This window comes from Cryptomeria japonica, chromosome 10, assembly GCF_030272615.1.
Source record: "Cryptomeria japonica chromosome 10, Sugi_1.0, whole genome shotgun sequence".
NCBI lineage: Eukaryota > Viridiplantae > Streptophyta > Pinopsida > Cupressales > Cupressaceae > Cryptomeria > Cryptomeria japonica.
Window position 1 is genome coordinate 183,031,488 of NC_081414.1, and position 24,136 is coordinate 183,055,623.

The 24,136-nt window shown below is 37.2% G+C and overlaps 1 protein-coding gene across 3 annotated transcripts in view; it reads left to right on the forward strand.

Moving 5' to 3' along the window:
* The window catches only part of LOC131073563 (photosynthetic NDH subunit of subcomplex B 1, chloroplastic), a 72,651-nt gene that overhangs the window by 42,398 nt on the left and 6,117 nt on the right, over positions 1–24,136 (forward strand). For all 3 annotated transcript variants that reach the window (XM_058010020.2, XM_058010021.2, XM_058010022.2), the window contains exons 3-4: positions 7,093–7,283; positions 19,834–20,091. In XM_058010020.2, coding sequence (XP_057866003.2) covers positions 7,093–7,283; positions 19,834–20,091 — 449 coding nt within the window. The remainder of the gene's footprint in view (positions 1–7,092; positions 7,284–19,833; positions 20,092–24,136) is intronic.

The window sequence follows — 24,136 nt, forward strand, 5'->3', positions numbered from 1 at the left end:
AAGTTCTTTGTTAACAACATTATCACTATTTTCTCCTTCTACAATGTTGTCACTAGTTTGGATCACCTTACCTACTGTTACTTGATACTTCATTGTTTTATATCATTTGGAAGATTTATTTTCTTTTGGAGGGATAATGTAGTCAGTGTATGATGACTATTATAATGCTTTGACCATATGGTTCTGTTGTGACGTATTCACACATCGCCCCATTGCAAATGGGGACCCCTACTTTCTGCTTTCTAGGGTTTGCTTTTTAGGTCTTTTAGGTTCTTGTCTATTGACCTTTTGCATTTGAAGGGTCGCTAGGGGGCTCATTAGGGTAGCAGGCTCTGCTTGAGTCAGGTGGATCTCCTCAAGAGGTCAGGTCAATTGAGTGATTAGGGGTAATTTAGATCATTCCTAGGGTGTTTTTTTATGTACTATCTAGTCGCACTTCAAGTTACTAAATCAAACCTTGGTTGAATGCATAATGTCCTCCTAGGTCCCATCCCTTACATCAAGGGTAGAGCGAATTCGCCTTGAGAAGTCTGGAATGTCATCGTGATCCTCAAATGTCTTGAAATTTGGCTGTCTGGAATGTCATCCTAATCCTGAAATTTGACTAAGTCTGGAAAATTGAAGAATCCTTAAAAAGCTAGATTTTGCATTATAACTCCTGGAGGTCCAAAACCACTCTCAAACATCCTGACAGTATATATGGAATATAACTTAAAGTATAAGAATACTTAAATGTTATATTCCCCTATATGAATCTTGACGAAGAGGCTAAAATGTCAAATTTCGCTCTTGACCCTTCCAAAGGGTCCAGAGCGAAATTTCACAAAGGACCTAAATTCTTCACCTAAATCATTGAATGGTTTTGCAAATTTGCAAGGATATGAAGGAAATGGATCTAGGATCAAGTCTAAGACAAAGTCAAGTCAATTTGAAGGTGAATTGAGCCTAGAATAGGAATTTCGCTCCTAACCCTTCCAAAGGGTCTAGAGTGAATTCCTCTATAAGACACTCTACATTGCCCAAAGCCATGAGCTAATCCATGTCCCAGATATTATTGAAGGCAATTCACTTCTTTAAATGAAGAAATGTGGGAAATGGAGTCAAAAATCAACCCAAAATGCAAATTTCACTCCTGACCCTTCCAAAGGGTCCAAAGCGAAATTCTTAGAAGACACCCATTTCTTCTTGGATTAGACCAAGATCTTAGTTTCTAAGGCATGTTGGGAAGGTTTTAACATGTTCTTGCCTTAAGAAGTGATTGAAAGCATTGAAAAGTGAGGATTTTGTCCAAGATTGTGAATTTCGCTCCTAACCCTTCCAAAGGGTCCAAAGCGAAATTCTTCATAAACCTCATTTTCTCCCTTGTTTAGGCCAATACTTTAGCTCCTTGGACATATTTGGAAGTGTTTTGACATGTCTTTGCCTTTTGAAATGATGGAATGTGAAGAAGTGAAGGATTTTAGCCTAAAACTTGAATTTCGCTCTTGGCCCTTCCACCCTTCCAAAGGGTCCAGAGCGAAATTCCCCAAATCAACCCTTTTCTCTCAATTTTGTGTCAAGCCAAGTATGGATCAGGGTGAATTAAGATTGATGATGTCCTTAAACATGACTTTGAGTTGCTTTTGATCACCAAATATGAAGGAATTGAGCCAAAACTAGAATTTCGCTCTTAACCCTTCCAAAGGGTCCAGAGTGAAATTATTGAGAGCACCTATTTACTCCTTGGAGAAAGTCAAATCCTTGGTTTTTATGGCGTGGATAGGAGTGGATTGATGTGTCCTTGCCTTTTGAGGTGGATTGAAGTTAAAAAATGAAGAAATGAGCTCGAGATCATAGATTCGCTCTTGACCCTTCCAAAGGGTCCAGAGCGAAATTCCTAAAACCTATTCTTTCTTCCAACTTTTGTGTCAAGACAAACCTTGATCAAGGTGAAATGAGCTTGGAGATACCCCTAGGCATGCCTTTGAAGGGCTTGTGGCCACCAATGATGAAGATTTTGAGCTAAAACTTGAATTTCGCTCCTGACCCTTCCAAAGGGTCCAGAGCGAAATACTAAATAGGTCCTGTCCTTGGCCAAGGTCCAAAGTGAAATCCTCTTTTTTGGTCTTTTTGGAGGTCAAATCAATGATGTCTTCAGGAGAAAGTGATTCAAGGTCAAGAGAAGTTCAAAGCAAGGAGATGATGAAATTTGAGCTAAAATGCAAATTTTGCTCTTGACCCTTCCAAAGGGTCCAGAACGAAATTCTTATAGGGCTTGTCCTTGGGGAGGATCCTAAAGCAAATTTAGTTTTGATCCCTTTTTCTTAATGATTTTATGACCAGGATAAATATATCATGTGTGCTTAATCATCTTTTGGTTTGTTTTGCAGATGGAAGAAGGTCAGGTCAGGACAAGGACGATCTATTCCAGTCCCATCATCATCAAGGACATTCCAGATGCATAAAGGAGGACTCAAGATTTTTTGAAGCGTTGGAAGACTTCAAGTGTTCGAGGAGTTGCAAGCTAGCCTCAAAACCTTCATTTCGCCACATAAAGGAACCACACGATGACAGAGAAGAAGGATCCTACAAATACTTCGAGGCAAAGTATTTTATCAGAGAAAGAACACTTGACAGTGAGGAAGCCTCATCAAGCACATGGAAGTCAAGGAGGTACATCATTCTTCGCATCAAGGACATAGGAGGATTAACCAAGATACAAGTGTCAGACAAGGTGGCATCCCAGTCACTTTTCCTCCAGTCGGATTGGTCCACCTCAGCATGTCCAGATTCAATGTACTTGACTCATCGGGGGCGACACAAACTTCGGTGTACCTACCCCTGCTTCCTATTGGTCCTCACTCCTGGAATGCAATTTTCTCATTGGCTAAGGAAGTTTGTTATAACAAACCCTAATTAGGGTTTCTATTCTTTAATCCTAGCCATTGATTCTAAGTCAATCAGAGTCGTCAATTTGTAAAGGGCTCTCTATATAAAGCCTTGGCTCCTCATTTGTAAGGGTTAATAGTCAGAGAATAGTGAATAGCTAGGAGTTAGCAAAAGAGAGATAGTCATTAATTAGTAGCTCAATAGTAGATAGCATTTTAGAGTAGAGTAGAGAGAGAAGGCAAAGATTGTTGTCAAGACATTGTTGCAAAAGACATGTAAACTTCATTGAAGAAATGGTGAATTCTATGTGTTGATTCAACAATTTGCATGGTCTCTATACTTCTCAAATTTAATTTTATGTTATTAGATGAATGGAAGGAATTTGTATGATCAAAGGTGAAATTTGTATATCCATACTACTAGCGGTTTGTTGATTGCAAACTTGCCTTGCGTAGTCAACTGGAATCATTCAGCTTAAAGCTTAACTTCAATTATCGCTTCTTCATTGATATGCATCAACCTGACAGTGTCTATGCTTGTAGCGGTGATCTGAACATCATAAAGCTTTCCTTAGAAGATCGCACTAACCTTGTGGAGATGATCCTAGCATATCAAAGCAAGACTTAGTTAAAGTTTCATCAAAGGTCATCCATTGCTCCTACATTCTTAGTGTTAGAATTAGATCCTTCTCCAACCCTTATTCTTTTTTCCTTTTTAAAAAATCAAGGACCAGTAAAGACCCACATTCCAGTGATATCCAAAGCAAATCAGACGCTCAGGTCATCGAATGTAGGTCCCCTTGTGATTACAGCAAAATCACATCATACCACAAGAGCTTATCCACACGTAGAGAACTTACAATCAGAACCTTGGAGCTACTCTGATTGATCCTTCTGCGAGATCTTCAGCATTCGGGGAAGCTTTATTCAAGAGAGGATAAGGTACCTTTAGGTATTTTGTTCTGTGTTTGGTCGTGTACAAAAGACACATCAACAGGTTCATAAGTCTATAAGTTGACAATTGTGTTCCTCTTGGCAATTTTTGGGTCCTTTATATAAATTTTGTTTCGTCAAGGAAAGCAGTATGATCTATTTTGATCAACTTTGATCTTTGATCGACCATTTCTACTCTACTTCTATAATAACTTCATATGCGAATAAATATATACTTTTACTCCACTATCTGGTATGCATTATTAATTCTATTCACTATTTCAAATATTTGTTTTATCATATAGGAAAGTAAGTTTGGGTGGGTTGGCCTCATTTAAGCCTATTAAGCCTATCTAATCTGAATTTCATTACACTTGTTGGTTTTGTGGTAAGTTTGGCAAAACTAATTTATCTATTTAAGCCAAAATGTCAAAGTAGGGTGGCTATATAGGCTCATGGCTGATTGGAACTAAGAATGACCAAATAACGATGTATGGGAACATATTTATTCGACTATAGTATGGTTGACACTCAATTGAGTTGTATGGAATACTACCATAGTGATTTCACTTGTGGAGGGGCAATGAGGCACAAAAAAGGCTTAATAAGACTATGAGATTAATTTATTTGAGAAAATGACTTAGATTGCAAACTCCTATTAACAAGAAAAAAAGCTTTTCTAGAATTTTTTTGGCACAGTTATTTCTAGAAGATTGTTTTCTTATTTTAATGGATTAGTGAAACGATAGTTTGCATATGGCTTCCATGGAGGTGATAGTTAAAAAGTTTTCTGACTAAGCAAAACTTGAGAACTTAAAAATTACTTAATTTTTTGAAAAAGATATAAATTTAATGCAAAATATAGTTACAAGATGTATCAAATGAGTTTGGTGGAGGTTCAGGTGTAGTGCCCCTAGTCAGGTTGAGGGGAAACATGCCTTGAGGTTGGGGTATAGAGCAAAGTTGAAGGGCACTCTGATGTCCCCATCCTTAACCTAAGAACAAGAAAGCAACAAAACAATGTGGTCAAGGGTGGCAGACCTTGAACACCTTCAATTAGTTAGTAATTAGGAAGTGTCGATTTGTACATAGTACTGAAGAAGTTTAGGTTTGCATATTATATTAATAAAGACTGTAGCATCGAGATCTTATGGAGCAAAATTATCTTATTCATAAGACTTCACGATTTTCCTATCAAGCACTAAGACAACATGAAAAGAGTTCGATAGCATGGATATAGCAATACTCATGGACTATAATACAGATACCACACAGAAATTTATGTATCATAGCAATAATTCCTGAGGAACTCTTATATGCATTGATCATGAATGAAGACAACTCCTCATCGAGATCACTATCAGACAAAGGAAGACATCATAAGCATCCGTCAGTATTATTGTTGTGAAGAGAAGATAACAGAAAGAGAATAATCAAGCATCGTTTTCCATTGACTTGCTAAGCAAATTGATCTACAAGTGCTATGTTACCATCAGAAAGCATATTGATGTATATCATAAGCATCACTTAATGTTTCTTTGGATCGATCATATCAAGCAAGGAGAATACATATTATCGCTGCATAAGAAGGATCAATTAAACCAGAGTTAACAACAAGTGAATAGACTAATGAATATTGATTAGACCAGAGATAACAAATAACAATTAAACATGGAGGCAGCAATTACAAAATTAATTATGAAAGGCGATTTGCATAATAAACCAATTTGTATAAAATCATGAAGAGATACGATTAGGAAGAGATATGTCCCTTAACTGTTCAAAATCAAACAATGCAACCCTTCGATCTTGCAAGATATATAATGGGGATTGATCCCATTCTCAATGGGGAATCATCAGGTTTTGTCTTTTATTTCTATTAGTATCCATTTGGAGATCTGCTTGATTGAGCATTTGCCTTTGGCATTAAATCAGGTTGAATACTTCAAGTGAGAAATCAGAAACAGCACCACCGTATTTGCATATTTCCAAAGACCAATCAGACATAGCAACATAGCATCATTTCTATCATCGAATTAGAAGGAGGCTCATAGCATTTCTCACATCGATACATCAGGAAGAGCAAAGATCTCTCTATATTGCAGATTGATCATCTTACCATTGCATAATTCCCAAGGTTATATCAGAGACACCAGATATATTACATCCAATCAATCAAGTTACTATTTGCAGATTAAATAATGCTTGTATTATCATATATTGAGTATATGTTTCAGAATTGATATATTGTCATTCTATAAAAAATTTATTATCAGCATTCATAAGGATTTTGTGTTTTTGACAAGAAGTCTCTTGTAGCTGATTTTTGACTTAATTGTCCCAAATTCTTAAGAACTAACCTAAGGGGACATTACAGGCAGAGACCCCACCACCAAGCCCAAATGAAGGCTTTTGAGACCACACAGACCTTTGTATCAAATGCTAGTGTGCTTCCTCACCTTGGGTGGATAGGGCTCTTATAAAACCAAAAACCTATGTTTTTATAACATTATTTATGTTTTTTTCTTGCATCCACCTATTCCTGCATGTGGCAGTTCTGTGCTTAGACTTGTTGAGTGCTCACCAACAATTTAAGTTGCTGAAACTTGCTTGGAACTCACTGCAGAAACTCGGCAAGTTTTTCCTACAAAAACTTGGGGCAAAAATTACTTCCAAGCACTTGATGTCTCAGCGAGTAGTTAAACTATGGTTGAAACTTTATGGCATTAACTTCTGTTGATTTAATTGCACTCTATTTTGTATCGAAAACTTTGGTCAAGTAGAGAAATCATCCACATTTTAAGTTTGTCACAGTTGTGTCTTGGTCAATGGAGGGAGAATATTAGCTATTATAACTAAAAAGTTTTTAGAAGAATAGATGTTGCTCCACGAATCATTTAGCTGGCCTTGATTGGATTAATTGGTCACATTCCTTGTATGATCTATTGTACCTTGCACATAATAAAATAATAAAATGTAATTGGTATGATATTAGAAGGATAAAACTTTGATTAAATAGAAAATGCTGAGATGATATGGGTTTAATCTACATCAACATTCCATTTAAGGTATCTTTATAGAATATATGTGAAATACCAGCATTCAATCCTCAATTAATTTTTATAATATTTAATATTATGTATTTGAAAAATAACTGCATGTGTATACTTGTAGTTGTTTTTGTTGTTTTTACACTTTGGATTCCTGAACTTAACAGGTATTTCAAATTGTATGGTTTAATCATCCAGTTTTCTTGATCATTCCTTACATAGTTCTTTATGTTTTTCTTCAGAACAGGTATTATGACCTAGTTATCTCAACCAAATTAGCAGGACTGGGGCATTCAATCTTTATGTTTCTGACATCTGCTCGTACAAAAATCAGCTATGTTTATCCAAATGTGAATGCGGCAGGTGCTGGACTGTTTCTGACCGAAGCATTGAAAGCACCTCAATTGGATTTAGCTGATGGTGGATATAACATGTAAGAAGAATGCTGTTCCATTTTGATTTTGCAGTCTGCAAGTCACCTGCAGCTATACTTTTATTTATAATGTCAGTTTATCCAATTCATTTTTTGACTCACTTTTACTCTTTGAGTTCACATACACATGGTTGAAATTTTGCATATAACTTTAATGTTTTATGTGGTTGAATCGTTTTCCTATTATTGGAAGCATACATAAATAAAATTTCTTAACTTATGAACCGGCATATCAAGGATGCTAATAGATCAAACTACAGTCATTGAACTGAAAATATGCAAAGGATCCCTTCATTCAAGGGATATATGATATATCTGAAGCCTAAGTAGAAAATGCCTTGAAATAAATTAAAACAACTTTCTTTTTGGCCAAATAAAAGGGGGTTTATTTTTGAAACTCCTCCCAAAAATTAGATCAGAAGAACCTCAGAAATTGCTAGAATGACTTTGGATTTCATCGTCAAAGTTTAAGACTTTAAGTAACATAGTGCTAACTGCTAAGTCTTTTTCATTTTGTCATCTGTTGTAATGTCCCTTCTAAGATTTCTTCTATCTTCACAATCTAATGATTTTACTTATGATTTGCAGGGTCTTGATTGGAATGTCTAGTGGATTTATTGTTATGCCATACTATAATTAAAGAGGACTTCATTCAAGAGATTTGTATGAATTTGTATTGCAAGGATAAAACCTTCTTATCTGATATAACATTCAATATGCAATGGATCTAAGTTTATTGGAATTTCTGACTGTATTGGTGTTACATATATATAGTTTCAGATCTCTATCTAGTAAGATTACTGTCTCTGCTATGTCTTTATGATTGTGCGAACTGATTGGGTCGTGAATCTGATCTGAATTGTAATCTTCTGTTGCTTTTCCTGATATAGCCTTATATTTGTGTAACTTTGATGCTGTATATTTGTGTAACTTTGATGCTGTTCCTGCTATAATCTCCTTTGTGCATGTGCCCTTTTACCTTGCAATCGGATAGGTAATCACCCTCCTCTCACTCAGTTGATTATTGGCTCGTGTGAGCAATGTAGATATACAGAAATATATGAAACAAACATTTGATGCTTTGAGAGGAACTTATGATCATTCTTAAATATGCCATGATGAGACATGATTTGAGAAGTTGTGTCTCAACATCCACAACCCTTTGCAACAAGTGCCTAATCATGTCTTTTCCTTGTAATTTAATTGTCATTAGTTAATTAACTAATTGCAGATTGTGATACTCCTTCCTTGGACATTGATAATGTAGGAGACAATTACTTGTGGTCAATCTGTGGTATTTCCTTGGATGGCAATTCTGTGTGAGGCAACCTTATGCCTTGGGTTGACTGGTTTCACTGTTTCCTTTGACAGCAGTCCTTCATTGCTAACTAATCAAGGTGGAAACTTCCTTGGCCTGCCACACCTTTGGACCCTATGATGTTCTTTTGCTTGATTTGTTTTAGGAATTGTATGGGGATATTGCAATATCCCCTCCTTGAAATTGCTTGCCCACAAGCAGCCTATTTTTTTTTCGCTTTAAGGCTTTGTAATCATTGCACCTTCAGAGAGTTCCACCTTTTTCTTTACCGACACTACGGAAGATGCCAATGGTCTTGAGATAGGCCTTATATGTCCTATTTCAAGTATCTCCTTGATAGATTTCTTAATGTCATTCTTAAACTTCTTGGGGTTCTTGTATGGTGTTGTGATGACAAGATTTGCACCCTGTTCTAACTCGATGGTGCCTTCATATCTTCTATATGGTGGCCTTCTGAGTGGTATGTTCCCAAAAACTGGACTATGCTTATCCAAGATTGGTTGTAAATCATCATGACCATACTTAGGCTTGTTACTTAAATATTATGAGGAGACAAGACCTTGTGTAGCCCAAGCAACATTTCCATGCCTACATGTACTTTCCATTCCCTTGACTGATGCAACTTGAGGCGATCCATTGAATATTCCCCTAAATATCACCTTCCTGCCATCTACCTTGAATTTGAATTCCATTGTTTGAAAATTTTGTGAGTACTTACCAATGGACATCATCCATTGGATACCAAATATAGCACTGATCACCCAAATCCACAACATATAAATCATCCTTGACTGTATAGTCACCAATTGTAATGTTTTAATTTGGTACCTTTGTTGAACAAGACATTTGGGAGCCATCCACCATCTTCAAACTAAACCTTTCATGTTCAACTGTTTGAAGTCCTTTTGTGGTGACTAAAGCTGAATTAATAAAGTTACGAGTAGCTCTGCTATCAATTATCATCTTTATCCTTTGTTTTTGCAATACACCTTGAACCTTAAAAGAGTTAAACCCTGGAAGTCTAGTCATAGTGGCAATTGTACCACCCTTTTTTTCTTTAGGTGGAGGCTGTTTTATCTTTAAGGGTTCTTCATCTGTTTCATCTTGTTCACTGCTTTGATAATATTTGTCGTCTTCATCACTAGTGGGCCTCACTTCGATATAATGAATCTTTCCTTTGCCTAGGCATCTATGCCCTAGCCCCCAAGGTTCTTTACAAGTAAAACAATGTTTCTTCCTCCTTAGCTCTTGTCTAGTTTCTTCATCGATTTGGTTCCTCTTTGGCCATTCCTTTTGGAAAGGTTGTTATGCTTTATCCTCTTGAATTGATGACACCTTTGATGGAATTTTGTTCTTTGTTGCACTTGAGTCCATATCTCTAGCCTTCTTAACCGTGTCTTGTAGTGTACTAGGTTTGAGGGTTTTGACCCAACCCCTTAGAGGATCCATTAGGCCATCCATAAATAGAACAACTAACCTTTTGGAAATGTCAGTTACCAACACGGAAAGTCTTTGGAAATCTGCAATATATTCATCAAGTGTTCCCCATTGCTTTAATTGTGCCAATTCGTTGAAATGAAACTCGGGGTCCTTGTTGTCAAATCTTTCTATTAGTTTCTCCATGAACTCCACATATGAGGTAATTTGTGCATGGCCCATAGTGATCATGTCATGGTGCCACCATTCATGAACCACTCCATCAAGATGTAGGGCCGCATATTTGATTGCCTCATCCTCTAGCATAGGATTTAGTTGGAAGTATGTGTCCATATTTTGAACCCAAGCATGTGACATAGTCTTCCCCAAACCATCGAATTATGGCAAATTAAGCTTACCAATCTTTCTCCTTGGATCAAAGTGATTGTCTCTATTCCCTTTTTTGGGCAAGTGTCTCATTCTCAGGTCCATGTAGTCCCTAAGAGGCTTATCGATTTGCAACCCTCCATCTATCCAATCTTGTCATAATTACTCTTGTAAATCGACCAATGTGGGTTCATTGCCTTCTTGATGGTCCACTCTAGGTGGAAAGGTAGGTATCATTGGTCTAGAACTTGTTGTAGGAATATGTCTATGTGAAGTTCTGTTGTTGATTGAATGATCTTCATTTCCATCATTGCCTCCGTTATTGCCACCATGGTTGCTATTATTGTTGTGATTGTTATTGGTATTTATCATGGTTTGAGTCAACATGTCTAATAATTGTGCCATTCTCTCTTGAATGTTCCATTGTTCTGCCATGAATTGATCCATGCGGTCAGCATTATCTCCCATGTTTATACTTCATTGCTCACTATTTGAGGATTCAGGGTTGTTAGTGCTGTTGTTTAGTGACGGTCCTTGGTGGATACCCAAGATATCAGATGTTGTTTTTCCTTTCTGTGCTTGAGCAGGCTTCCACTGTCTTCTATATTCCTGATTATAGTATCTTATCCCCCTTTCACTCATAAACTTTCACAGGCTGGCAGGTTTTACCAGCTCTGATTCCACTTGTAATGTCCCTTCTAAGATTTCTTCTATCTTCACCATCTAATGATTATACTTATGATTTCCAGGGTCCTGATTGAAATGTCTAGTGGATTTATTGTTATGTAATACTATAATTAAAGAGGACTAAATTCGAGAGATTTGTATGAATTTGGATTGCAAGGATAAAACCTTCTTGTCTGATACTACATTCAATATGCAATGGATCTAAATTCATTGGAATTTCTGGCTGAATTGGTGTTACAAATATATAGTTTCAGATCTCTATCTAGTAAGCCTGATAGAGACTTATATTTGTGCAACTTTGACGCTATTCCTGCTATAATATCCTTTGTACATGCGCCCTTTTACCTTGCAATCGTGGATGGGTAATCACCCTCCTCTCACTCAGTTGATTATTGGCTCATGTGAGCACTGTAGCTATACAGAAATATATGAAACAAACATTCAATGCTTTGGGAGGAACTTATGATCATTTTTAAATATGCCACAATGAGACAGGATGTGAGAAGTTGTGTCTCAACATCCACAACCCTTTGCAACAAGTGCCTAATTGTGCCTTTTCCTTGTAATTTAATTGTCATTAGTTGATTAACTAATTGCAGATCATGATACTCCTTCCTTTGACAGCAATAATGTGACAATTACTTGTTCTTTGGTCAATCTGTGGTATTTCCTTGGACAGCAATTACGTGTGGGGCGACCTTAGGCCTTGGGTTGACCGGTTTCACTCTTTCCTTTGACAGCAATCCTTAATTGCTAACTAATCAATGTGGAAACTTCCTTGGCCTGCCACGCCTTTGGACAGCACGATGTTCTTTTGCTTGATTTGTTTTAGAAATTGGATGGGGATATTGCATCTGTATATCCTTGCACACGCTTTCTCTTGGGAGATCACATAAAACATAGCCCCATTGAGCAAGAAAAGATTTATATTAATTATATATACATTCACGTCTGTGTGTATGTGCATGCCTCACATGAAATACAAAATGAAACTGGCAGTTTCTGCATACAAATTGATCAGACCAAATCAATCATGTGAGCATCAATGGATTGTAAAAAAGTGGGGACAACATATCGATAACAGAAAAAAATTCTATCACTACTAATGGTAGATTCCACAAGTAAACTGATAAGAACAAAACCAGTTTCTGTGAATGTTACTGCAATCTAATACATGCCATTATGGATGACCAGAGACTAGGTGTGCCATTACTGGCTGAGACCGACCTTAATCAAACTATAAAGAGATCAATACACCTTGGCCATTAATAGAAAAAAAGATACTTTCCAAAGAGAATAACTGATAACTGTTAGGATAAAACTAAAAATGGTATGGCATAGTGTTGTGACATATTCACACATCGCCCCATTGCAAATGGGGACCCCTACTTTTTTGCTTTCTGGGGTTTGATTTCTGGGTTTTTAGGGTTTGTCTGTTAGCCTTTTCATTTTGAGTGTTGCCAAAGGGATCACTAGGATGGCAGGCTCTGCTTGAGCCAAGGTGAGTCCACGGGGCCCCAGAATTAGGGTTTCTTTGAGAGTCTTCCTTAAGGCCTGGTTTTGCTCTTGTTGCTAATTGTGTCTTGCTTGGTGAATGAGTATCATCCTTGGAGTTCTGAGCTAGGTCAAGTTGGTGAGTGATGAAATCTGGAATGTTATCCTGATCTTCAAATGCCCTGAAATTTGGCTAAGTCTAGAATGTCTTCCTGATCCTGAAATTTGACTAAGTCTGGAAAATTGAAGAATCCTCCAAAAACTAGATTTTGCATTATAACTCCTGGAGGTCCGAAACCACTCTCAAACATCCTGAAAATGTTATATTCCATACATGAATCCTGACGGAGAGACCAAAATGTCAAATTTCGCTCCTGACCCTTCCAAAGGGTCCAGAGCAAAATTCTCCGTAAGACATTCTACTTTGACCCAAACTTAGAACTAACTCATTCCCAGGCATTATTGAGGGCAAAACACTTGTTTGGATGAAGAAATGTGAGAAATGAAGTCAAGATTTGAGCCTAAATGTGAATTTCGCTCTTGACCCTTCCAAAGGGTCCAGAGCGAAATTCTCCTTAGACACCTTTGTTCTCCTTGTTTGCACTAAAAGTCTTGTTCCTTGGACATGCTAATGGTAAATTGGTATGTTCTAGCCCTAGGAAGTGATTGAAGGCATTGCAAAATGTGGATTTTGTCCAAGACAACAATTTCGCTCCTGACCCTTCCAAAGGGTCCAGAGCGAAATTCTTAGAAGAGCCCTTTTTTCCTCTTTGTTTGCACACAAACCTTGTTCCTTGGGCGTAGTTGGAAGGAGAACGATGTGTCTTTGCCTTTTGAGGTGATAGAATGTGAAAGAATGAAGGATTTTGTCCAAGATCAAGAATTTCGCTCCTGACCCTTCCAAAGGGTCCAGAGCGAAATTCTTAGAAGACACCCATTTCTTCCTTGTTTAGACCAAGATCTTAGTTTCTAAGGCATATTGTGAAAGTTTGGACATGTTCTTGCCTAAGGAAGTGATTGAAAGCATTGAAATGTGAGGGTTTTTGTCCAAGAACGAAATTTCGCTCTTGATCCTTCCAAAGGGTCCAGAGCAAAATTCTTTATTAACCTTATTTTTTACCTTGTTTGGGCTTAAAACCTTGTTCCTTGGTCTTGGAGGTGAATTGGAGTTGAAAGAATGAAGGAATATGCTAAAAACAAAAATTTCACTCTTGACCCTTCCAGAGGGTCCAGAGCGAAATTCCTAAAATCCACCTTTTCCTTTCATTTTGTGTCAAGCTAAGCATGGATAAAGATGAACAGAGCTTAGAAGGATCCCTAGGCATGCCTTGGAGTTGATTTTTTGCCATCAACAATGATGATTTTGAGATAGGACATGAATTTCGCTCCTGACCCTTCCAAAGGGTCCAGAGCGAAATCCAAATGGGTCCTGTCCTTGGCCATGGTCTTGAGCGAATTTCTCCTTCCAGGCCTTCTTGGGGGTCAAACAAGTGTTTTCTTCATGAGGAAGGAGTCCAAAGGTGAGAATCATGGCATAGCAAGGGAAGAAGGAGATGGAATTGTGTCCTAATCTTGAATTTCGCTCCTGACCCTTCCAGAGGGTCCAAAGCGAAATTCCCCAAAACCACCCTTTTTTCTCAATTTTATGCTAAGTCAAGTGTGGGTCAGGATGGGGTAAGATTGGAGAAGTCCTTGAGCAAAACTTTGAGTTGCTAGTGATCCGTGAACATGAAGGAATTGAGGCAAATCAAGAATTTCGCTCCTGACCCTTCCAAAGGGTCCAGAGCGAAATTCCTAGGATCACCTATTTTCCTTGCAAATCAAGTTAATTTTTTGGTTTTTATGGCCTAGATAGGAGTGAGGCGATGTATCCTTGGTCTTGGAGGTGGATTGGAGTTGAGAGAATGAGAAAATAAGCTCAAATCATGAATTTCGCTCTTGACCCTTCCAAAGGGTCTAGAGCGAAATTCCTAAAAACCACCTATTCCTTTCATATTTGTGCCAAGCCAAGTCTAGACCAAGGTGATAGAAGCCCTTGAGATTGCCCTTGAACGAATTGTTGTCTCCAAAAATGATGATTTTGGGCTAGAGGAAGAAATTCGCTCCTAGACCCTTCCAAAGGGTCCAGGGCGAAATCCATTATAGGTCCTGTCCCTGGCCATGATTTCTAGTGAAATCCTCTTTTCTGGTCATTTTGAAGTCAAACAAAATGTTGCAAACATGGGAGATGGATCCAAGGATAAGAGTCCAAGTATAGAAAGTGAAAAAGATAGACCTTGATGAAGGAAAACAAGCAAATCATGAATTTCGCTCCTAACCCTTCCAAAGGGTCCAGGGTGAAATTCACCAAATGTCCTTTTTCTTCCAAATTTGTGCTAGACCAAGACAGTGATCAACGTAGATTGGGCTTAAAGATTGCCACAAGCATGTCTTAGAAGGGGTTGTGAGTGAAAGAAGCGAGTGTTTTGTCCATGATCAAGAAATTCGCTCCTGACCCTTCCAAAGGGTCCAGGGCGAAATACTCAATTTCACCTAACTTGCTCATGATAAAGGTCAAAGCATGGATCCCTAGGCTTTGGAGGAAGGAAAGCTATCATATGTTTGCCTTGGGAGGAATTTTGGAGTAAACAAGTGATAGAATTATCCTGGAATGCAAAATTCGCTCCCGACCCTTCCAAAGGGTCCAGGGTGAAATCTTTTGAAACTCCTATTTTTCACCTTGTTTGGGCCAGGCGAAGAGCTAATTGTGAGATAATGTTGAAAAGAGGTCTAAATTGGGCAAACTAGCAAATTTCGCTCTTGACCCTTCCAAAGGGTTCAGGGTGAAATTCTTATAGGGCCCGTCTCTGGGAAGGGATTTTGAGCGAACTTTATTTTTAAGTCTTCTTGTTGATGATTTAAGGTGGAAAATGCTTTGTTGAAATGAACATGTCATATGTACTTAATCACCTTTTGGTTTATTTTGCAGATGGAGAAAACTAGGCCAGGGCAAGGACGACCTCTTCTAGTCCATCATCATCAAGGACGACCAATTCCAGTCCATCATCGTCAAGGACGTTCCACAGGCAAAAGGGAAGACTCAAGGTGTTCAAGGAATTGCTAGCTACCTCCAAAACCTTGACTTTGCCACACTAAGGAACCACAAGATGACAATGAAAGGCATTGCCAGCATTTCAAGGAAAGGTACACCACCCATCCATCACGTCAAAGACAAAGGAGAATCAAATAAGGTCAGTGCAAGGGTCCATTGAAGAAGCAGATAGTCTCAGAAGAGTTAATCAAAGTTAGCTTCTCAGCATCATCAAATTCAATATCAACCAAGTTACAAGTGTTAGACAAGGTGGCATCCTAGTCATCATTCCTCTAGTTGGATTGGTCCACCTCAGCATGTCTAGATTCAATGTACCTGACTCATTGGGGATGACACAAACTTCGAGGCACCTACCCCTGCTTCCTATTGGTCCTCACCCTTGGAATGTAATTTTCTAATTGGCTAAGGAAGTTTGTCGTAACAAACCCTAATTAGGTTTCTATCTTGTAATCCTAGTCATTGATTCTAAATCAATCAGAGCCGTCTATTTGTAAAGGGTTTCTCTATATAAGCCCTGGCTCCTCATTTGTAAAGGTTAATAGTTGGTTAATAGTTAATAGTTAGCTAATAGTGAATGGTCAGAGAGTAGGAAATAGTTAGAGTAGAGTCGAAAGAGAAGGCAAAGATTGTTGCCAAGATATTGTTGCAAAAGACTTGTAAACTTCATTGAAGAAATGGTGAATTCTATGGGTCGATTCAACAATTTGCATGGTCTCTATACTTCTCAAATTTGATTTCATGTTATTAGATGAGTGGAAGAAATGTGTATGATCGATGGTGAAATATGTATATCCATACTACTAGCAGTTTGTTGATTGCAGACTTGCGTTGTGTAGTCAACTGGAATCATTAAGCTTAAGCTTAACTTCAATTGTCGCTTCTTCATTGATATGCATCAGCCTGATGGTGTCCATGCTTGTAGCGGTGATCTGAACATCATAAAGCTTTCCTCAGAAGATCGCACTAACCTTGTGGAGAAAGTCCTGGGATGTCAAAGCAAGACTTAGTTAGAATTTCATCAAAGGTCATTCATTGCTCTTACATTCTTAGTATTAGAAATAGATCCAGTTTCAACCTTTCTCCTTTTTCCTTTTTTTTCAAAATCTAGGACTAGTAAAATCTCACGTTCCAGCAATATCCAAAGCAAATCAGACGTCCACGTCGTCGAATGTAAGTCCCCTTGTGATTCTAGCAAAATCACATCGTACTGCAAAGAGCTTATCCACACGTAAAGAACCTACATACAAGAACCTTGGAGTTGCCTCGATTGATCCTTCGGCAAGATCTTCAGCAGTCGAGAACTTTGTTTAAGAGAGGATAAGGTACCTTTAGGTATTTTATTCTGTGTTCACATGTGTACAAAAAACACGTCAACACATAGGAAAACAACTCAGGAATATGTATATACATGAAGGACAATAAAAAGATGAATGGATGAATGAACACACATGAATGTATAATCATCACAAAGTTGAAACTGGCATTCATGCCATCGACATATTTGTTAACTTGGAAACTGGACCCACATCTTGCAACCAATTTACTTTATGGCTGGGGTTTTGTCTAAAGGGTAGATGGTTGGCAAAATCACATTCAACTAGGGTAAAAAAACAGGGCTTCTATATGTGAAGTAGAACTGTTATCATCAGGCAGCAGGCTTATCCATTTGAAGGCAATTTGATAAAATTTTAGGCCCAATTCAGAATAACCAGGTATTTGATTTTAACTAGGCTCTCAAATTTTGTCTTCAAAAATTCCAATAGCTTCCACTTGAAAGCCTCATCAATGTTAAGTTGTAACTTTGCCTCAAAAGGTGCCTTCTACTTGAGTGAAAGTTTTGTTAGAAAGTCATCGGAGTGACTTAGTAGCATGTAATAATGTCACTATTATTAGCATTTAGAGTTGTGGATAAGTGTCACATCTTTAATTGTCCATTACATCTCGCAAACTCTATATAAGGAGATGAATCCATTTGTAATTGTCACTCCAATATTCTAATATAATATTATATTTATTATTCAAATGTGCTCTCAGCTCTTTTCTTAATATGATATGATTAGGAAAGAAGTCAAGTTGTGCAAAGTCTAGTCACTAGGGTTTGTTGTTTAGAAAATTGTGGCCATTTTCACGGGTTGCATAAGAAATTACATAAGATATTGTAGAGACACAAAAGCATTAATGCAAGTTTTTCCCTAAAGCTTTAGCAATTTAGATTCAAGATGGATGATAGAATCACCTTCTCTAGCCATAGAAGCAATCTGAAGTCTCTCATTAGATAGTAAAAGTTAATGCTACTATAGTAGATGACAAGGATGCCAAAGCCATTTGGTTAAATTGCCTGCCTTCTAAATACAGTAATGCCATTTTTATTCTTAGATACATTGTAAAACTTCAAAAGATATGATTGTCTTTCTTAATTGAAGAAAAGAGAGCTACAAGAGATTTAGAAGGTGATCCCCAACATAAGAGCCCATTATAAACGAGAAACGATTGTGGAAGATCAAATAAAGACAAAGGAGAGAATGAATGCTATCATTGCAAGAAAAGAGGTCGCATAGGGTAAAATGGACAAGTTGAGCTAATGTTGTTCTCAAGGGAAAGCTCCAAGACAAATGAATGAAGCTAATGTAGCCATTGTTAAAGATCCACTAGGTGTTGACAATGGTAAAGAATTTTTTGATGAAGAATATTTATTTTAAGAAGTCCACACTTAGAGAGCAAAAAGGGATTTGGTGTAGATAAAACTTAGACGGGTTGCTGCAGAGTTAATTTAGAAGTTTTTTTATATTTGGAATTATACTTTCATGAGTCATGAGACAACGTGATGGAGCATTACAGATGTAGCTCAACATTTATGGTTGTCAACCATAATATGAGAGATTCTCTAATGTCACTCCTAGGGGTCCACATGCAATTTTGCCAAAATAAAACAATTCCAACTCAAGTCTCAAGAACATAATTCAATTTCAAATTTTACCGTACACGATTTTGTTAGTCATGACTCATTACGCTAAATTTTCAACATCACACATATATATATATATAGTAAAATCAAATTCACTATTAAGCAATTTCCTTTGATATTCATATTAGGAATTTGTGGGGAGTGTATGCAAACCATAGTCTCAAGGGGAGATTTCCTTGTACTGCAAGAGTATGGGTAGGGCTTAGCCCATTCATTTTGGGTTGGCATACTTGAGGGGAAACCTCAAACCCAAGGGCACTCATTCACACACTAGCCCACAATATCATTGCGGGTTGGCATACTTGGAGAATCCCCTAAGCCCAAGGTTACTCATTCTTCCCTTGGCCCACGACATATGGCAGGATCATAAGACAACTCCATCCCTCAAGGCTTCAAGCCACCTTGGAGATATCACACCCTTCTTGATCAAGCCCAAGAGAACTCATTCACCTCCCAGCCCACAAGTGCTGCATCTCGAGGTGCCGTATATCTCTCTATATTATTATTTATTATAATCATCATTCCAATGGTTTTAGCTCTTTTCTTGATGTGTTTTGTCTTACTTATGCTAAGCTCATTAACAAGGTTTTTAATATTTTAAGTATTAAGGTATTGCAAAATGTACTTAGATATCTCAAGCTTATGTCAAATTTTAAGACATTATTTTTAGGTGATGGAGCCTTTTAATGATTTTTTATCATTGCCAAATTTGAGCTAAACTTGAATCAAATGATTTTGCTTGGATTGGGAGATCTTTAGTAAGTAGGATGATAGCCAATTATTTCCTGGATCAGCCTTGACTATTGTATTTGATATTATATGTTGTCATGTGTGATTGGCTGTTCAATTTTTTTTTTAATTAGGAGTTTTTTAAAAATACCTACTTAGATTAAGAAAATACAGCAATATACTTATTCATATGATCTTATCTGGGAAGAAATAGGGTTTTACAAATCAGGTAGAGAATTAGAGTAATAGCGAAAGATTATATGTTTTTGGGATGTCTCAGAAGTACATAAAATTTAACATTGAGAATCAAAGATTAGTGCATCATATTAGAAATGAATTTTCCTATCTACCAGATTCATCAAGCCAAATTACGGGTATCATATGGAATGGTAACATTGGAGGGTGCTTCCAATTGAATATTTGATTTATGTGTTTCTTTAAAGGTGTGTGGGTTTGACAACAGGTACAAAGAACTAATTGAGCAATTGGCACAGCCAGGCCGAAATGTACCCAGGCAACCTGTCCCACCATTGAGAATCTCAATCTCAAGAAAGCTGAGGGAGGTTGTAGAAACCAAATACAAAGATGCAGGTTTGATGAAAGGGGAATTCCTTGTAATTCACGGTATTGAGTCTGACTCTGCAGCAACAATGCAGTCAAGGGGAGACTGTGATAGCCTGCTTCCTATAAAGTTCTGGGCTGATCTTTCAAGATCCTTAAGGTATGTATATCATATTTCATATCATCAATTAGTGCATCCATCATATGGTAATTATCTTATCAATAGATCAACTGATGATCCTTATATATCTTAAGTATCCCAATTTTACATGTGAATTTTTACAGTCAATTTTGCTACTCTAAATTTATCCCTTTTGTTTTTCTAAAATATGAACGGATTTTCATTTTGTGTCTCATCAATTTTTTTATAAAAGATATAAAGGTAAGAGGAAAGGTCTAGATAAATATGTCACAGGTGAAAAGAGTATCAATTCTAGGTGCCTCCTTAAGTATGTGTTTCCTGTTGTATGCATTATTCCTTCTAACTTATGAAAGATAACTGGATATTATTGAACTTCCCTTTTTAAAGGTTATAGCCTCATGATGATTTCATTTCGGTTGTACCCAATCAATTTTCTTAAAACCTGGTAAAGTCATGACTTTCTCAAGCTTTCTAGTGTTTACCATCTTTCTAATGTGTTGGAAATTCAGCACTTCTTTGTCATTTTGAAGAATTATAATACAGTTATGTTGAATCCATTTCCTATGAGACACATCGAGGGACCTGAGAATGCGATTTGGAAATGGTCAAATCAAATACTTATGTTAAATTCAATTCCTGAAAAAATATCTTTGTTATTTGAAGGTTTGTTACTTAATTCAATTCTTTTTTCTCTGTGCAAATTTGTGTTTTAATTGTTTTCACAACCTTAGTTCTCATCTGAAGGAAACCTTTAGCCTTAAAGAATGCTGCACTGTTGGATAAAACCATCAAGAAAGTTCTTTAAACAGTTACTTTCTTAAATCTGATTGATTATTGGAAGCTAATTAATTTGTGAGCCAAAATTATAGGCAAAGGAACTGTAGCAAAATCTCTGTCCATGAAATGGCCATGAATTCAAGTAAATTACAATGAGATGAGTTTATTGGAGATGATTGATAAGTGTAACTGCACTATAGTTTCATAGATCAAGCTTTCAATCACTTTACATATCTTCATTGGAGTTTGAAATATAGACTATAACATATTAATTTTCATCACTGATTTACCACAATCTAATTTAGGTGTTGGGAATTTCTCGACTTTCTAGAATTAGTCAACAATTTTTAATTATTTTGTACATTTTTTGCTTTTGTTTCTCATCTCTTCTTTTATGTAAAATTTTTGGGAGTTAAATCTATCTGACACCTAATGTCTTCTGGCTCTTCTTGTATTTGGCAGTTTTGGAATCTGAATCTATTTGACACCTATGGTCTCCCACCTCTTCTTTTAGGTGGAATTTTTAGGAGTTGAATATTTTTTATGCCTAAAGTCTTCTCTTTTTCCTCCATATATTCCCTTGGAGAAGATAGCTTATGTTGGTTGCTCTTCTGTTGTAAACTGCTTTTGGAAATCCTTTACCTGCTCATGATCTAGTGCAGCACATTGATTGTGACATATAGTGGAAATTAAAAGTTTTCCCTTATTTAGAATTACAGGCAATTTTTCATTAGGTGCATTTTTCTGATCTAAATCCTCATCCCTAGAAAAGCATAAAAAGGGTCCAATGCAAAGGCACACCTAAGATGAGTAACCTTCTTGAAAGCTTAAGATGTTCTGCAAAATGCTCTTTGGGGTTTCTTGTTTAGTTACTATATCATATTCTTGATTACTAGAATAGGTTCCACATGCTTTCCAATCTGTCTTTGAGAGTTGGACTATCCTAAAAGTGGTCTAGAAGGGATTGCTTAATCCTTCTAAAGTATCTGGGGAAGAAAACTTACATAGATCTATGCTTGCAAATCTCTCGTCATCACCACCTAGCATAGAAAACCAGAGTATAAAGGCCCTTAATTGCAGAGTCTTCATGGTTAGAGATGAAGAACATATCGAATAGGAAAATTAACAACTTGCTAAGTTTTTCAAGAGGAATGGTACGAGAGGAAACATATAGCAAGGGGATTTGAGAATATAAGAATTGTACTGGAAACTCATAAAAGCTTGAATAATTCTAGTAACCAAATAGAAACCTTTTAAACATATATTGATGGGTTTAAGTTTGCAAAATGCTAAAGAGGAGAAACTTAGGTTGACTTTGTTACCTCGGAACACACTAAAGTTGTTTTGGTTGAACCAAGTAGTGGTATCTACCTCATTTCTTGCTATGTGGTTGACTATACATTAACAAAACAGGCAAAACCATTGAAAAGATGATTTGCAAGCATTGTATGGTTCTTAAATCTTAATCAAAATTCAGTTGGAAAATTGTCTCCTGTTAAACATTCAGATTCTACCCTATAAGAAAATTCACCCTAAAGGAGGATCATTTGCAATATACACCCTTTTTTTTTTCTTTTATAGAAATAGACATGTTGTGACCTTTTCACACATCGCCCCATTGCAAATAGGGACCCCCCTACATTTTAGGCCCTCCTGGTCATTCGGTTTTGTTTTTTGGGGTCTTTTGGCAGCAGTCTATTTAGTTTCTCTGCTTTGCAAGTGTTCGGGGGTCAAATCGATTAAGTCTGCTTTTCGTTAGGGTGAATTTGGTGAAGTCTAGGACCTGTTTTGTCAATTTAGGGTTTCTGCCTTTAGTCCTAGATTTTAGGGGTTTTTGTTAGGGTTTTGGAAAAACTGAACATATAACTGGAATCAGAACCCTTCAAGGAACCTCCTAGTAAAATTTGAGCCAAAACGGATTAGAAAGTTCCTATTTTTTAGGGATTTTACTGAGTCCCGAAATGTCGTCATTTTGCCAAAAATCAAACTTACGATTTTTAGTAATTTCTATTTTTAGTAAGTGTTTTCCTGACCTATTTTGTCCAAACCCCAACATTTTGAAACACTTAGCATTTGGGAAAATCTATTTTTGGCAGGTTCTTCACAGGAAAACACTAAAAACTGAATATCCTTGAAGACGCTGAAGACTGAACGTTCCTGAAGATCATTTCTAAATCCGGAAGAGTCAGTATGGAACTCCCATTCCAGAAGAGGAAAGCATGCAAAATCATCTAAGTCTGGAAATTCACATCAATCCACCAATGTCATCCTGATCCGGAAATGGCCTGAAATTTGACTAAGTCTGAAAATTTGAAAGATCTTCTAAAATCCAGAATTTGCATTATAATTCATAGGGACCTGAAACCACTCTCAAACATCCTGCCAATATATATGAAATACTTAAACCATCCTTTCTTATACTTAGATGTTATATTTCATATATATATATATGTGTGTGTGTGTGTGTGTGTGTGTCCTGAATTGGTAGAAAACATCAAATTCCTCCTTCATGGCCAAAATCCGCCCAAAGCCAGGTGAGGGCGCTAAAATGGAGTCCTCTTAGAATGCATGGAAATTTGATGAATTCCTTCCTCAAGCAAAAATGTCGCCCAAGAACTCAGGAGGGCGCTAAATTTGAAGTGCCATGGAAGGAGGAAAAAATAGTGAATTCCTTCCCTTGGATAGATTTGTGCCCTAGCATGATGGAGGGCGCCAAAGTGGGGGTAGCATGGAAAGCACGAAGAAAATGAAATTCCTCCTCCACTTGCAAATTGCGCCCTAGAAGGAAGAAAGGCGCTAGGAAGGAGGGGTCATGGAAGAGTCAAATTTTAATGAATTCCTTGCCTTAAGTGAATTTGCACCTAAAGGTGATGAAGGCCACCAAACTGGGATGATGAAGGAAAAGTTAAAATTCATGAAATTCCTTCTTCAATGAATAATGGCGCCCATGCTTTATGAAAGGCATCCAAAGGGACATTCCATGGAGAACATGGAAAGTGGAAGATTCCGTGATACATGCCAAAATGTGCCCAAGGGTTCATTGGGGCGCCAAAGGAGGGTAGGCTTGGAGAAGGTGGAAAATCTTATATGCCTTCAAACAAATGCACGAGTTGGAAAATTCCTTGATGAAGTTGAGACAGCGCCAAGGAAGAGATAGAAGAAGCTAAGGTAACTAGGGCATGGAAATGTGCAAGAATGATCAAAATTCCTTACCAGTGTAGAATCATTGCTCGAATCCAAAGGAAGGTGCCTGAGTCAAGGTTTCAAGGACATGGGAAGGATGAAT